The sequence below is a fragment of the Labrus mixtus genome, chromosome 16 (genome assembly GCF_963584025.1).
Source record: "Labrus mixtus chromosome 16, fLabMix1.1, whole genome shotgun sequence".
Taxonomy (NCBI): domain Eukaryota; kingdom Metazoa; phylum Chordata; class Actinopteri; order Labriformes; family Labridae; genus Labrus; species Labrus mixtus.
The window spans coordinates 13457963-13472158 of record NC_083627.1 but is presented as its reverse complement, the minus strand read 5'-3'; the positions used below and the strand labels follow the sequence as shown (position 1 = coordinate 13472158).

At 44.0% G+C, this 14196-nt stretch overlaps 1 protein-coding gene across 5 annotated transcripts in view; it reads left to right on the top strand.

The window, feature by feature from the left end:
• The window catches only part of col14a1b (collagen, type XIV, alpha 1b), a 112760-nt gene that overhangs the window by 3148 nt on the left and 95416 nt on the right, over positions 1 to 14196 (top strand). For 4 of the 5 annotated variants that reach the window (XM_061059219.1, XM_061059218.1, XM_061059220.1 and 1 more), the window contains exon 3: positions 8358 to 8474. The exons of the other annotated variant lie outside the window; for it this stretch is intronic. In XM_061059219.1, the coding sequence (XP_060915202.1) occupies positions 8358 to 8474 (117 nt within the window). The remainder of the gene's footprint in view (positions 1 to 8357; positions 8475 to 14196) is intronic. 5 annotated transcript variants of the gene reach the window in all.

Here is a 14196-nt window from a genome sequence, read left to right as displayed (position 1 = left end):
GTCCTACTTTTTGCTACCCTTCTGTTGGGGTGCCAAGTCTACCGGTCCGACCCTAAAAGCTGGAGCTTAACACTGCAGTCCGTTGATTGGTCGAAAAGGATCGTCACTTCCTGTGCGACGGCGCTAATAAAGGACGGCTGTACTTTTCCTCGCGGGCTATACTGTGTCGCGCTGCTATGAGGTCACGCTATTAAGTAGCTGACGCGGCTATCGGCATCCGGCTTACACGCCGCCTACCAAAACAAGAGTACGGTAACAACGGTTGGCTGCGGATACGCAAACAGGATCAGGCTTTACCGAACCAAACTGTACTGAGCCGTACTGGACCGCTCGGTGGGAACAGGGCTAGAGACTGCCATGAGTTTCAAAACGACTTATAGCCTCTTAACAGTTTTCTACCTTTACTGAGAGGACAATAAAGCCTGGTTTATACTTCTGCGACTATGTGAACCGGCGTAGATACAAAGCAGAGGTAAATCGGGCCGAAGGTTCACCACCACAGATCCAAACACGGCACCCTATGGAGTTCCTATATAGCGCTAGGCAGGGTCTTTCGGGGCTTCTCGTTGGGTTGCAGGGTTCCTGGAATTTTTCATCATCGCTCAAGCAGAGTTCCTTAGGCTTCTACAGTAGGTGGTGCTCAGCATGGAAGGGTTTCCTTAGACTTATCTTTGTTCCAGGGTTTCTAGGGCTTCTCTTTATGGCTTTAAGCAGGTATTTTTCTCTCATGGCTCTAAGCAGGGTCTCTCCCAGCAGGGTCTGCTGCAGGGTTTCCTGTGACTTCTCCTCATTGTGGCACTTAGCTGGATTTTCTAGAGCTTTGGTGCCAAGCAGGGTCTTCTTGGGCTTCAGATTTCGGTGCTTAGGAGGTTCTTTCTTCTGGCTTTCCATTGTGGTGCTAAGCAGGGTCTTCTTGGGCTTCAGATTTAGGAGGTTAGGGCCACCCAGGGTTTGCCACTTGACTTCCAGACCAAGCTATGCAGAGTCTATAGGTTCCTCATTCACAGTACCTGAAACTACAGGGCTAGAAACCTTCCTAAACTTCAGTCGCTGTCAGCATTATGAAACAGATTATAACCCTGGCCCTGTTGTGGAAATGCACAAACTATGTTTTATCTTTGCTCTCACTGAAATTTTGATTTGCTGCTTTGCTGCCAAAGGAAATTCCTTTGACCTGTGAAGTTTTTCTTTAATGAGTCCTTCTAATTTACATTTACCCCCATGTTTGTCTCAAAGGGAAAAGCCTTTAAGTCACATCATAACGAGAAGCTGTGTGTTTGAAAAGCTGCTCATTATGTCTCGTCTGTAATCACTCAAACAGGTGTGTGACATATTTATCTGAGGGAATCTTTCATCGCCTTTTTCAGGACAGATTTCGGTCTAACTCAGGAGTCGAATACTCCACTAGTCCCAGCTGTGATTTATCACTTGAACAAACATTTATATATTTGCGTGCAGCAGCATTCAGCTCGTGTACGTCTGTTAATTCACAGCGTTTGTGTGTTAAACTGAAGCACCTCACTGTCTGTTCATTCAAGAGCTCTTCTTCAGGAGTCCTTTTTTCTTTTGACAACCCGTGTTCTGACCTCTTTTCTTACCCTAATTAATTCGATTCACTTATTCAGCAATTAACACATAACCTCCCTCATTACCTCGTGTGCAAAGAGCCTCCTTAATGTCATCTTCATCATTAACAGTCTAATACAGTCCTTCTTCTAAGTCGGCGTTCTCTGTGGGAGTGCAGAGTCAATCACTATTCACGGCGTGTCTGAAATGATCTGTGCAGAGTGCCTCATTTTACAGCCGACCTGACGATGGCTTGACGATAAGATGCTGAATCTTTATTTGAATCTTAATGTTTTGGATCAGATAGAAGGAAGAAGAAACACGTTAGAGCGATGTTTCACTTTAACATCACTCAGGTACTTTTGCTCCTCCACAGCACGTTCAGCGTTTGCCACATTTCAAAGGGTTTTTTTTTTGGCGTTGTTGAACCGGACCGAACCTGCTCAGTCGTGTGGTGAAGAACCAAAGCCGCTGACATACGTCCATAACCATAAAGACAGAAGAGGGACTGAACCAGAGCCATCCCATAACCACTGAAAGAGTTTGAAAAGGTCAGGATGCTAACCTGCGAACCTGGACGACTGTCAGAAGATGTGTGGCGGCTAAAATGGAAGAACAGAGACGACAGCAAATTTCCAGATAGTCCGGGCGCGCCGCGTTCCTTCAGTGCCGTGTGCTTCTCCTCTAGTCAATGCTCCTGTTTCCACAGCAAGCGCCGCGGTCTGTCTCTGGAGCGTGCCAGCAGCGCCGCTGTGAGTCTCTTTTCGGCAGAGCTCGCTGCAGGCACGCGTCAAGTTGAACAAAATAGATCAACCGAGACAGGAAGTCAGACAAGGAAACAAACAGAGCATCTGGCCATTTTGAAACAATGAAACACAACATACAGACTCCTGATTGTATTTTCCATCACTTTATAAACATTTATTCGAAACAGGCGCCAGATGAACAACAAATCATCCTCAGGAAGACAAAGCAACATGTTGTTTGCACGTCGCTCTCTTTATTCCCGCGTGATCTTGTAGTTCTCCTGTGATCTTGTGAACCTGTGTGTACAGCTGTGCTCGCTATACTCAGAAACAGATTCATCGCGGCACGCCGCGCGCAGTCAGATGGAGCAAAACCTTGGCGCTAACATACCGCAGCTATGTGGAAATTGGCAGGAATGTAGCATTACTATACTTTGGTTTTGGGGTTTGCCGCTTTAACCTGAAAAATAAAAAAACTGAAACCTTTTGAAATCAGAGAAAAGCCTAAGAAATAAATAATGCTCAGCTTTTCCTTATTTGTTACTTCTGCTTACCTGAAGTCCAGAAAGATGAGGTTTGGAACCGAAGTGACAGCGTTAATAAATCTGCCAAATGTTTTATAATCACTCGATATTTGTTAGTTATTCTTCAACTAACATTTAAAATCCGGGCTAGAAATTATTCACGCCTCAGACAAAGGAATGCAGAAAATCAAAGCTGTAGCTCTCAACGTTTCTGCCTCAAACAAGCTAAAAGTAATCAATCATTGAAATCAGTGACATTTTAGTGAGAGTACCTTTAAGCTCCAAGAAATGTGGAGCTCTCTGTCTGCAGCTTTAACGGTGCAGATGAGGTTCAGCCTGATGCTTGTGTAACAGAATATGTCTTTGACTGTAAGGACACTGGTCAGGTTTTTGGCCGGGGTGTAAACAAAGCATTCCTCAGTGACGAGGCCATAGTGTGCTAACCTCGGCTACATCAGTGACCTGAGAAGAGCGGACGAGTTATGTTCAGCCTGGAGAGTCTCCACAGAAAACCTCCTCTGTACTGATTCCCTTAGAGCTCCAGAGGAGTCGGATAAGAGGACAGATTTTTAGAATGAAATGAAAATCAAATTGGACCCGGTAACGGTCACTGTAGATCATTCCTTTCAGTGATTCTGATAACCACACTTTTAACGTTTGGAGTTAAGACTGTTATTAAGTCATTACTTAGTCATGTCCTCTATTACTCGACAACACAACACCTTTCAGAAAATCCAATGAAAGAGGTGAAAGGTCAGGAAGGGTTTTTTAGTGGCTCAGGTTTGTTTTCCTCGCCTGCAGAAATAATGTAAGAAGTATCCGGAGGGTTTGTGTCGCTGGAGGGGAAACAGGCCGAGAGGGAATGTGGTCAAATGTCAGAGTTTTTTTAGTGGCTGCATTTTTTTTAGGTCACATTTTGAAAGCTTTCTTTCACAGAACCACTGACGCTCAAGAAAGATAATCAGAAGCTGACGGGGCTGGAGAGGAAATTGTCAGCATAAGAAATGGAGAAATAATTGGATTCAAGTTGAGCAGAAACTTTGAAAGCTTTAGTTTGCTCTCATAAGACGGAACCCTGTCTCATAAACAAAGGGGTTTATATTCACTCAGCTAACAACATGACCTGGATTCTTTGCTCCCGCTGAACATTTAAAATGCACAAACTTTGTGTGTGTGACTCTGCCGCACAGCTCACAGTGGGTGTGACGGACACTTCTCCTTCCCACAGCCGGAGCCAGCTCGGCTGTTTGCACAAGGTCCTCCATAAAAAATAGATGAGAGATGAAGTTCTCGTCCCGATAGGCGAGGCCCTTTGTCTTCAGCAGGCTGTTTTCTCAGCATACTCATCTCTCTGCGAGAACAACATCTCACAGAGAAGATGCAGTATGTGCTCTGTGTGTGTGTGTGTGTGTGTGTGTGTGTGTGTGTGGAATGCTGCAAAGGAACTGCTTGGTTTTCTGAAGAGGCGTGAGAAAAAAAAAAAAAAACAACCATCAAAGATTTTGTATGTGCATACACCAGGATATACTCTCCTCCAGTGGCACACAAACATGTATAATTCATTCGTACCCGTGCACATGCGTATGTATGTACTCGCACAAGTACACACGGCACACAACATCAGCACACTTCGACGACAAACAGAGAGGTGCGAAATCTGCTTCTCGAATCATTTGGGATTTGAGCAGCGCTCTCCTCTCCAGACGAGAGAATGCCCTTTGTTTCCAACACCGAGAGCTAAACCCCTCGCCGAAATCCCAAGCAGGCTTCACTCTCATCCCCAGGTTGGTGAGATAATTGGTACAGTATTCCTTATGTGTGTTTGTTTATAGATATATCTACCCGCTGTTGAATGCGCCGGCTTCACATTCTTTCCACTGAACTCAGGATTATCCTCCCTGTGCTGATCTCAAGGTTCTTTGCATACCTACATGAGTATTCTCCTGCAGATAATGGCGAGCTTAAGGAGGTGGTTCTCCCAAAATGCTGCAGAGGTGTTTGTGACAGGTCCCAGCAGCTTCACTAAATCCTGTATTACACAGAATGAAGCTAAAGAGGGGCTGGTTAAAGCCCACCAACAAAAACATCCAAAAACAGACTCACTCGAACGAAACAAACAGCGCTGTCATTGCAGATTAAGGTCCACCTGTGGTGTCAGGTTTGCATGTGGGCGGAGTAAAATCTGTACATATGAAGAACAGCATCCACTCCGACTCTGAGGTTAGCATTAGTAGCTAAGCAATGTCTCGTTTGTCTTTAAAAACTAACGCTTGATGAGAAACGGGGAAAACTCTGAATAATGTATTAATATAACTTCTTAACGTAAACCGATACGTTTTGGTGCCTTAATGTAACCATAGTACACAAGTAACTTATGACTGTCCCTGTCAGACAGGAGGGGAGGGGGGGGGGGGGTCTTCTAACAAGACATGACGTAAAAAGAACGATGTGGAAGTAGCGGACGAAGCAACAGGGTCCTCTACACGACGCTATAATGAGAATATCTGTCTTTCTATCAGTGCTACGTGTAGTTGAACAGAATCACAATCTGAACTAAAGAGTGGAGGAGAACATACTGGAGAACAGGAAACATAATGCAGCAGGTTCAATAGAGCACGGAGATCGTAGAGGTGGCGTGCAGACAGTCTACAGTCGTGCAGCGGACACAGTGTGTGTGCAGGAGGAAGTCTGTCAGGCTGCTGAGCGTTTCATGTCAGGGTGGACAAACACATGGATTCTTCCATGTAGCCCGCGTCCGAATCATGCACTGAGATTTTCAGGAGATCATGTGAAAGGTGCTGTAGAGAGAAAACATATCACCAATGAAAATCTCTTCTCTTCTGTTTTGGGTGAACCATCCCTTTTAAGCCTTCAGAGCTCTAGCAGGAGACACTCATCCCCGTGTAGGTATTTAAAGAAGTCGGCAGCAGCAGATGGCTCACCTCATAATGAGGACACAAACACAGGAACCAGTTTGTGTGTTTCACATTTTATTTTCAGGCCCCATGCTTCGCTCTCTTTTTATTTGTTAACCAACTCAGACTGGGGAATGTGTTGCTTCTGAATACATATTCATCGAATGGGATTTGGCTGCGTGGGTGTAGAAATGATGGGGTGTTGTTGTCGTTGACCCTGGAAATGTGGTTGTTGGCATCGCGGTGCTTTGCAATGGCCTTGTTCCAGTGTTTGAACTGATGCGTTAAAGGAGAAAAGAACAACAACACGGCTTTCGAGCTGAGTGAAATGTGATCATACACTTGTGTACGAGGATCTACAGTTCACGCTCACCACGTCGTTGACTTTTCTGAGGATTTACACACCAGTCAAAGCCATTGTAAAGTGTATTTGGATATCGTGCAGCTTGGTGGATCTCGTCACTGTGTGTTATACATCTTAACACTCCTGCTCAGGACAGGAGAGGAATAGTAAACAGATTCTATTCCAGTGCCTTTCCCTTTGGTGCCCTTTGTTCTTTCTCTCCTTTCACTTAAAAGAAAGTCACATTCATTTCTTTTTCTCATCCTCGTCTTACCCCTGACGATAATTTCAAAGTGCAGAGAGAAAATGAGATCAGGACTGGGAGGGTTCAGACAGGGAAGGGAAAAAGACTGAGGGACAGATGAGGGAGACGGAGAGGCAGCGATCGCTCGAGAAAATGAATATAAGGGAAGGATACAGAGAAGTGGTGGGGGGTAGGCCTCGAGACGGCAGACAGGGCCAACAACTAATCATGATGAGAGGCAGGGGCGTCGCTTTGATGCTGACGGTAAGTGGAACACAGCCGACGACCTGTCGTCTCCCCACAGAGACGAGCACAATGCGGGCTCATCAGCACTGGAGGAAGATGAGGATGAGGAGGAGGATGGGACTTTGATTTTTAATGTGACATCTGTGCAAGCTAATATCTCTGAAATGTATCCTCCCACCTGGATGAGATACAGGTTATCCATCTTGTATGTTTGTTTTTCCTTTCTTACCTGTTTTAAACTCACAGATGGAGCGATGGAGCCTTTATCTTCACCGTAACCCCGGAGGAGTTCAATTTAAGTCACTCAGTCAGAGCTGTGATTGATAATCGACCGCATTTTATAAAACCTGCATCTCAGCTGGGACACCACAAGATCTGTTTCTGGCAGCAGTTTGAGAAACCTTTTTGTGTTATTTAATAAATCGAGAGGTGTAAAACAGACACAGAAAACAAAATCTGAACTTAAAGTGGAATGCTGCTACTTTAAACGTGGGCCAATTCACATCTTTTGAATTTTAAAGACCAATACGTGCAGAACGTTTGGAGTGGTTTCAACCAGCAGCCATGCAACCGACTGTAATGGCTTTAAGGTCAAATCTGACACTTTTCAAAGTGTTTCGACTAAAACGTCTTGTTTTGCTAAGGGTCGATTAGAGGGTTAGGGTTATCATACTAAATGAGACGTCACATTCAGTATGTAGCATGATACCAACTCATAGCATGCAATATATGCGAGACATAAACAGATCTTTACTAAGTCGGACAGAATTTTAAAGTAAGAAACGGGAAAATAATGGTCATACTAAACCGGCCCACAATGCACTGCAGCTCTCAGACTGTCCAATCACGAGGCTCGTCAGCCAGCCAACTAGTTCGTGCTGAAATACATTTTACATGTTGCCAAACAATAAAAAGACTTAAGTCGTTGTATTATATTTACGAACTGACGGTTGCGCTAACTTGATGCTAGCTCATCGACGAAGTTTGTCGCATGACCCGAATTTTAATACGTTGACAACGGCAGGCTAACTACGGCCTGTCCGATGTTGGATCTTTTTGGGGCTGATTCCGGTATTGGGGAGAAAAGAAATTCCGATTCCGATATATCGGCCGATATCTGTCTTAGATCTATCTTTGAAATATTATCTGCCTTTAATCGGTCGGCTTAGTGTTCAGTATGCGGTGTGTATATATTTTGAGTATGTAGCAGTATGATTGTGAAAATCTAGATTCTTATCTTTATCTCTTTATCTGTACTAATTCAAAAATAGACTTTGATTCCATGGATCCATGAATCCAGAATCGTTTTGAATCAAAAAATAGATTCTGAATCGAATCGTGACCCCAAGAGTTGAAAATGAATTGAATCGTCAGACACCCAAAGAGACCTGTTTAGCAGCTGCTTGTTGAAACAATCAAGCCGCTCCGAATCTTCTTTAAACTCTCGAGTCATTTAGACCCTGAAATATGAACGAATCAGAGCCCAGCGTTAAACTAACAGGATTCTCCTTTCAGCATTGTTAGACCAAAATTGGTCTTTTTAATATAAAATGTTGACTGAACTAAATTGAACTCCTTCCACTGTTATGGGTTTAATCCACTAAAACACACTGACTGAAGGCAGTCTGTCTAATTGTCATGTTTGAATATTGGAGGTGTGGATGATGCATGACAGGGATGCTTCTTTTTTTATGACTTCATCACTTATATACAGAACGTTTCAGCCGTGCAGGGACGGTTTAAAACTGTTTATGTGGATGTTTTTCTCCGTAGTTTCATCGCCCCGGAGATTTCGCTCCAAAGTCCTGAGCCCCACCAAGCTGCACGTGTCCTGGAAAGAGCCAAAAGGAGCGTTTGACAGCTACAAGGTCATTTACACGATACAACCAGGTAAGAGACGGAACTGAGCCGGAGAGGTCGTCTTACACGTGCATATTCGATATTCAGGAAGAATGTTTTTATGTTGGAACTTTTATCATCCTTCTTCTTCTCTTCATATTGTTGCGTCTTCTCCTACTAAGAAGTCTTACTATGTTACTTAGAGATTAATTTCTAAGCTAGTCGTCTGATAATCACTCAGCACTATGTTTGTGTTGTTCACAACGATCTTATGGTGGAATTTCTCGTTCTTGAGCGGTTATCGAGCGAAATCTGACGAGGAATTCACCCTGCTTCTGTTCAGTCGTGCTTTGGGTTCATACAGATCTTGGCGTTAACACCTGCAAGCTCAGCAGTTAGCCCTGTGATGGATTGGTTGTCTAGTGCCTTGCTTAAGGGCTCCTAAGTGGTAATTGGCACAAAATGATCAAGGAGCAGTATGTAACTCTGAGCCCTAGTGTTTAAAATGGGTACTGCAGTCCAAATTCCAAACATTGTAGAGAGCTGTCTCCCCCCGCCCCCTCCTTTCTAGAGTCGATGCTCACGCAGGTTGTCATGTGGTGGACACTGAAGCTTCAGTGTTTATCCAGCTCTGCATCGGTCTGTAAACCTTTCTGTGTTCTAACCTCTCTCCATTTTTCAAAAGCATCTCCAATATTGATCCTAGTTTGAGCACGTTTCTGCTCGTGGAGATTATTAGAAACATGCAGAGGCTTTTTAGGTTACAATACTTATACAATCACTTCTATCTGAACCACTTCTCTTGCCCACTTTCATCGCTGCAACACCTGAAGAGTCTTGTTAATTGGAAGTGATTGAATTCTCTTCAGCTGCTGTGTTCGGTGGTTTTGAGAGAAGTGAGTGATTAACTTTGCCTGAGACGTCAACACCAGCCCTTCATCACTTGACCCATTTAAACCCATTAAGGTCAATGAGGGTCGGCTAAATATTTTATTTATTTTCAGTATATCTCAAAACAAGTCTGTCAAATTCATCAGCACCACTATAGGGGCACTCACACTAGACTGTGTTGCTCCATACCGTGCTGAAGCATGATTGCCAAACCCCATTCCCCATTCCCCCGCTGACATGCACTCACACTGCTCAGGGACTAACCGGGCCTGAGCGCGGTTACCTCTTGTACATAAAGTCGTAATACAAATCATGCATTGCTTTATAATATCTTGAAGCGTGCTTAGTTTACAAGCACGCACGGAAAAATTCAAAAACGAGTCAGCGTCCGCACATCAGAGAAGAACACAGAGAACATGAAAGCAACTTTACTGACTGTGTGGCTTAGTTTGGGTTATGGTAGTCAGAAACAGAGAACTGGTTCATGAGCAACTGTACGGCGGCGAAGCACAAGTCTTCCGTTTGTGCCAGGGCCGAGGAAGTGTAAATCTTGAGCACGGATCTGAGCGCTCACACTAGTCAAACAAACAGAATTTTGGGGGTCAAACATGCGTGAGCACGGTACGGATTGCCTTGTGTGAGTGCACACGAAGTTCATGATGGCAGGGCTATTCTGCATCGTTTTAGCCAGGCGTTTGTAATTAACGTGTTTTTGTAGCTGACTGCTGAAACCTTCACTGTCAGTCTCTTAGTCTGCACAAGGTTTGAAGAATCGGCTCGTTGAGCGCATCTCTAAAAAACATCTTTATTTATCTTCTGCTCCTATGGTGATGCAACGTATTCTCTGTCACAGATTTTCTGTAATACTAGTCATAAAGAAAGACGTACAGACTCGTATACGATCATAAGGAACTCTTTGAGTGTAGTATGAGGGCTGTTATTAAGTCAGAAATCTGGGGCAGAGGTTTTACAACGCCGGGTGAAAACAGGTGCACTGAAGACGTTTTTATTGTTTGTGGATGTGATGCCACAGGCCTTCGTTCTGTGTAATTATAGTGTTATTAATTTATAATGTGACATCAGAGAAGCTTTTACTGAATGTAGCGTGGCGCCCACCGACTTATCTGAGGTAAACGTCGTAATGATCTGTTTCTCTCAGGACCTTTTTACTTTAGTGGAACAGGTTTGTCACGGTAACAGAAAGTTCACCTTCAACACTTCGTTTGAAAACGTTTTGAAAAATCAAACGTTACAGCCTGCCTCTGAGGCTGCAACAACACGGAGCGCAGACCAGGTCGATCAAAATGCCACCTCATTTATTTACAACATCATTAAATGTTGAGTGTGAAGAAAAAAAAGAAAAAGAAACAGCTGTGCCGTGATGCTCACAGGGCGTGAGAACAGAAGGAGAGAGAGAGAGCGTCTGTCTGTTGATGAGGACTACACCGGGCCCAGGTTTAGCTCAACCCCTGACCCCTGATCACAACCCCGCCTTTACCGGAACCTACAACAGGAAAGAAAGAACCAGCAAGACGGAAACACCTAGTGGTGTAGAGGGGTCGTCACACGATACCAGTTCAATACCATAGCAACAGAAATGGAAATGTTTCTCGTCTACAAATATTGCAGACAAACTTCTGCACACTGCCTACAAAATGTTGCACATGTTTTTGTGAAATTCAGAACATGTGCATGAGTCTTCTACGCACCTTTCTAATGAAATAGATTTTACAGAAATGACTTTCTAATACGGCCGATTATTAAAAAAAACCAGAGAACTAAGCGTTTTAAAACACACGGAATGGAAAAGCATCAAAGTATCCGTTCTGCTTGTGCTAGCGTGATCAGTTTGTAGTGTAGGTACAAGCAGTAAATGTACACACTACGTCCTGCAGTGAGTGAGAGCTCCTGGGGGCGATGAGCTCAGGAGGAGGGGCCCAGTTTGATTGTTGGGTTTATAAACATTTCTTCCGACTCCTCCTTTTAATTTGAGGTGTGTGCTCATTTGCATAATATGATCAAAATAAGAATTTGAGGAGATAAATCACCAAAAATACAAACATAACCCCAGCATGAAAATAAGGACTTGTTTTTTCTTATTTATTTTCATATTGAAGACTTAAGACCTAATATTTAGTTTGTTTCAGCTTAACTGCAGCCTAAACACAGTCATATTTCCTTTATTGGAACTGTGTTTGTTCATTTTACTCTCTGAAGAAGACAGCAGCCTGCACAGAGATATTTTATTGCAGCGGGGAAAAGGTGCCGCTGCATGCATGGCTGTAAAAACGGTCCTGCACTCTCGTTGCTTGTATGACGGAGGGCTTGAAGAATTCATCTGTTGAGGACGTGTAATTATAGAACTGTTAAAACGGGTTCCCAGGGTCAGCTGTAAATCTCAGCGGGGGTCTCTCTGTGGGACTGGTGACATTTAATTACACTTTCCCTTGGAAGAAACTATAAAAACGGATTTGTGATGTGTTTCTGTACAGAACATCCAGGACAGGTTTGAAGAGAGGAAGAGTCCTCCCGTCCGTACCGATGTAGCTCCGTCTACTTCATCATTGGCCGCACCACCGCTGATATGATGAGCATCCATGTCACTGTTGTAGTACTCAAAATCTCGAGGCCACTTTTTGAAGGTCTCGGCCTCAAGCATTTTTACTCTGTCTTGTCGCGGTCTCAGTCTCCAGATTTTAAATCAAGCCCGATCAAGACCACCACTGACAGACTACTTTTCCATGTCATTACTGTGTTTAGAAGGAAAACAAATAACTTGATTTTTATCCCCCGGTTACGGCCACAACCTTCCCGGTGTTACAGTCCAAGTGAGTGACACGCCCCCTGCACACAAGATGATGATTCTTTGATATTTATGGTCTTGGTCTTGTCTCTGTATCGCCCTGCCTTGGTCTTGACTCGGTCTTGATCCCTAAATGTCTTGGTCCTGTCTTGGTATTAGAGCGCTCTGGTCGCGGGTATGTCTTGGTCTGGGTTCATGTGGTCTTGACTACAACACTACTCCATGGAAAACAAACGGTGACGTTCTCACTCAGCTCTTAAAAGCTACAAATCTTACGCATAAAGTTTGAACAAACCTTGTAAAGAAATGTCCCTTCAAATGTTTCTGTGGGTTTGGTGTAAAGAAGCAACAAAAAGATCGGCACACCAAGGAGCTCCCGTTGAAAGGATTTATGGACAGGTGACGTTTTGAGTCTTCCTCAGACTCCACTGGGGGTTTGTGCATCTCTGCCAGCTCTATGTTTGAGGATGGTCAATCTGTCCGGCGGTCAGTGCGTCCTTCTGCATCTCAGGAACAACTGTTTGGAGTTTTTCCTCTTCACACTGTTATTATTGACTCAGCTGAGTGTGTGCAAGAAGAATCTGTAAAAGCAAAGCCATTGGATGAGTCATGGGTTTCGATTCTCTTTATAGCAGTGTTTTATTTATTTATTTTACAGCAAAATATTCTTGGAGATAGAAGATCTTTTTTTCAAGAGAGTCCTGGCCAGCAGTATCAAAGTTTCACACAGAGAACAAACAAATATTAACCAATCAATCAGAAACGTTCAGCAGAGAAACAGCACACAGTCGTCACTTTATCTCCCCTTTTATTGATTAGTTGATGAGTTGTGTCTGTAAGGCTGAGCTACAGTCGACCTCTGTTCGCACCAGCGGCGGAGTAAACCTGTAGCTCTTGGGATGTCTCGGCCGTCTGTGATCACAGTAATGGAGAAAATGCCAGATGAGATGCAGTCAGCACGTGCAGGTAGCCATCCCCCGACACCTCGAGGGAGAGCCCAATGAATGGAGGGATTGACACCAGAATACAAAAAGAGGGAGAGACTAGGATGAAGGTTGGAGGAGGAGAGAGAGGGATGAAGATTTGAAGTAAGCAGAGGAAGTGATGGATGGAGACAAAATGTGATACTCTGCAGAGTCTGTCAAAGAACAAAACCATGTTGCTCTGCTTTGTTTGCTGAATTCAAAGAAACATAAAGCTCACAGTTCAAAGCCTTTCTCTGTCATCACACACTGTAAATGCCGATCAGTGTGACAGAAGGACTGGAGCCTCACATATGCTCAAAATATTCCTACTGATATTCAATTTGGCTTGACATTTACACCAAAAGCATGCTGGCCTCATTTCTGAGACATGCCCACACAGCTTGCTTTGCAACATGTTGCCTCTGGGTAGTGCTTAGTTTTCAGAAACAGGAGGAAAAAAAAACTGATTTCAAGAAGAAGAAGTGAGTGGAAGTGTAGGAGATGTGTGCGCGCCTCCTGGGCCGAGTGAGGGAGGTGAATGACGGGGACCGTCATATTCTCGCTGCAGGCTGTTGGTATCAGCATGAGAGTAATGAAGTTAAAAAGCAGTCAGAGCTGCAGTTAATCTTCTTCTAACAGGGGGCAGTTTTTTTTTAAACTCCGCTGGATGTTTCTTCTTCTTTTATGGTTGAAGTCAGGACATCAGGACATGACTTCAGATGTCAACGTTTGCGGCACACAGAACCAGTTTATTTTGTATCTTTAAAATACTTTATTAATCCCTGAGGGAAATTCTAGTTTACACTCTCAGTGTTTCCCCTACCATTATATTAGGGGGGCGGCCCACGCCCCCCCCCCGTGCCCCCCAACAGCCCCCCCGCGCCCCCCTTAAAGGTCATTTAAAAAAAAAAAAGGAGATTATTACTTTTTTTTTTGGGCTTTTTGTGCCTTTATTGTAGAGATAGGATAGTGGGTAGAGCCGGAAATCAGGGAAAGAAGTCATTTAAGGATACCTTTCCGATAGAAAAGGACAGCTGTCATTAAAAGTAACACATGAACACCAAGATTCCTTCAAGTGTTCTTGTCGGCGTGCCAGCGCTGTAAACCTAGGGGA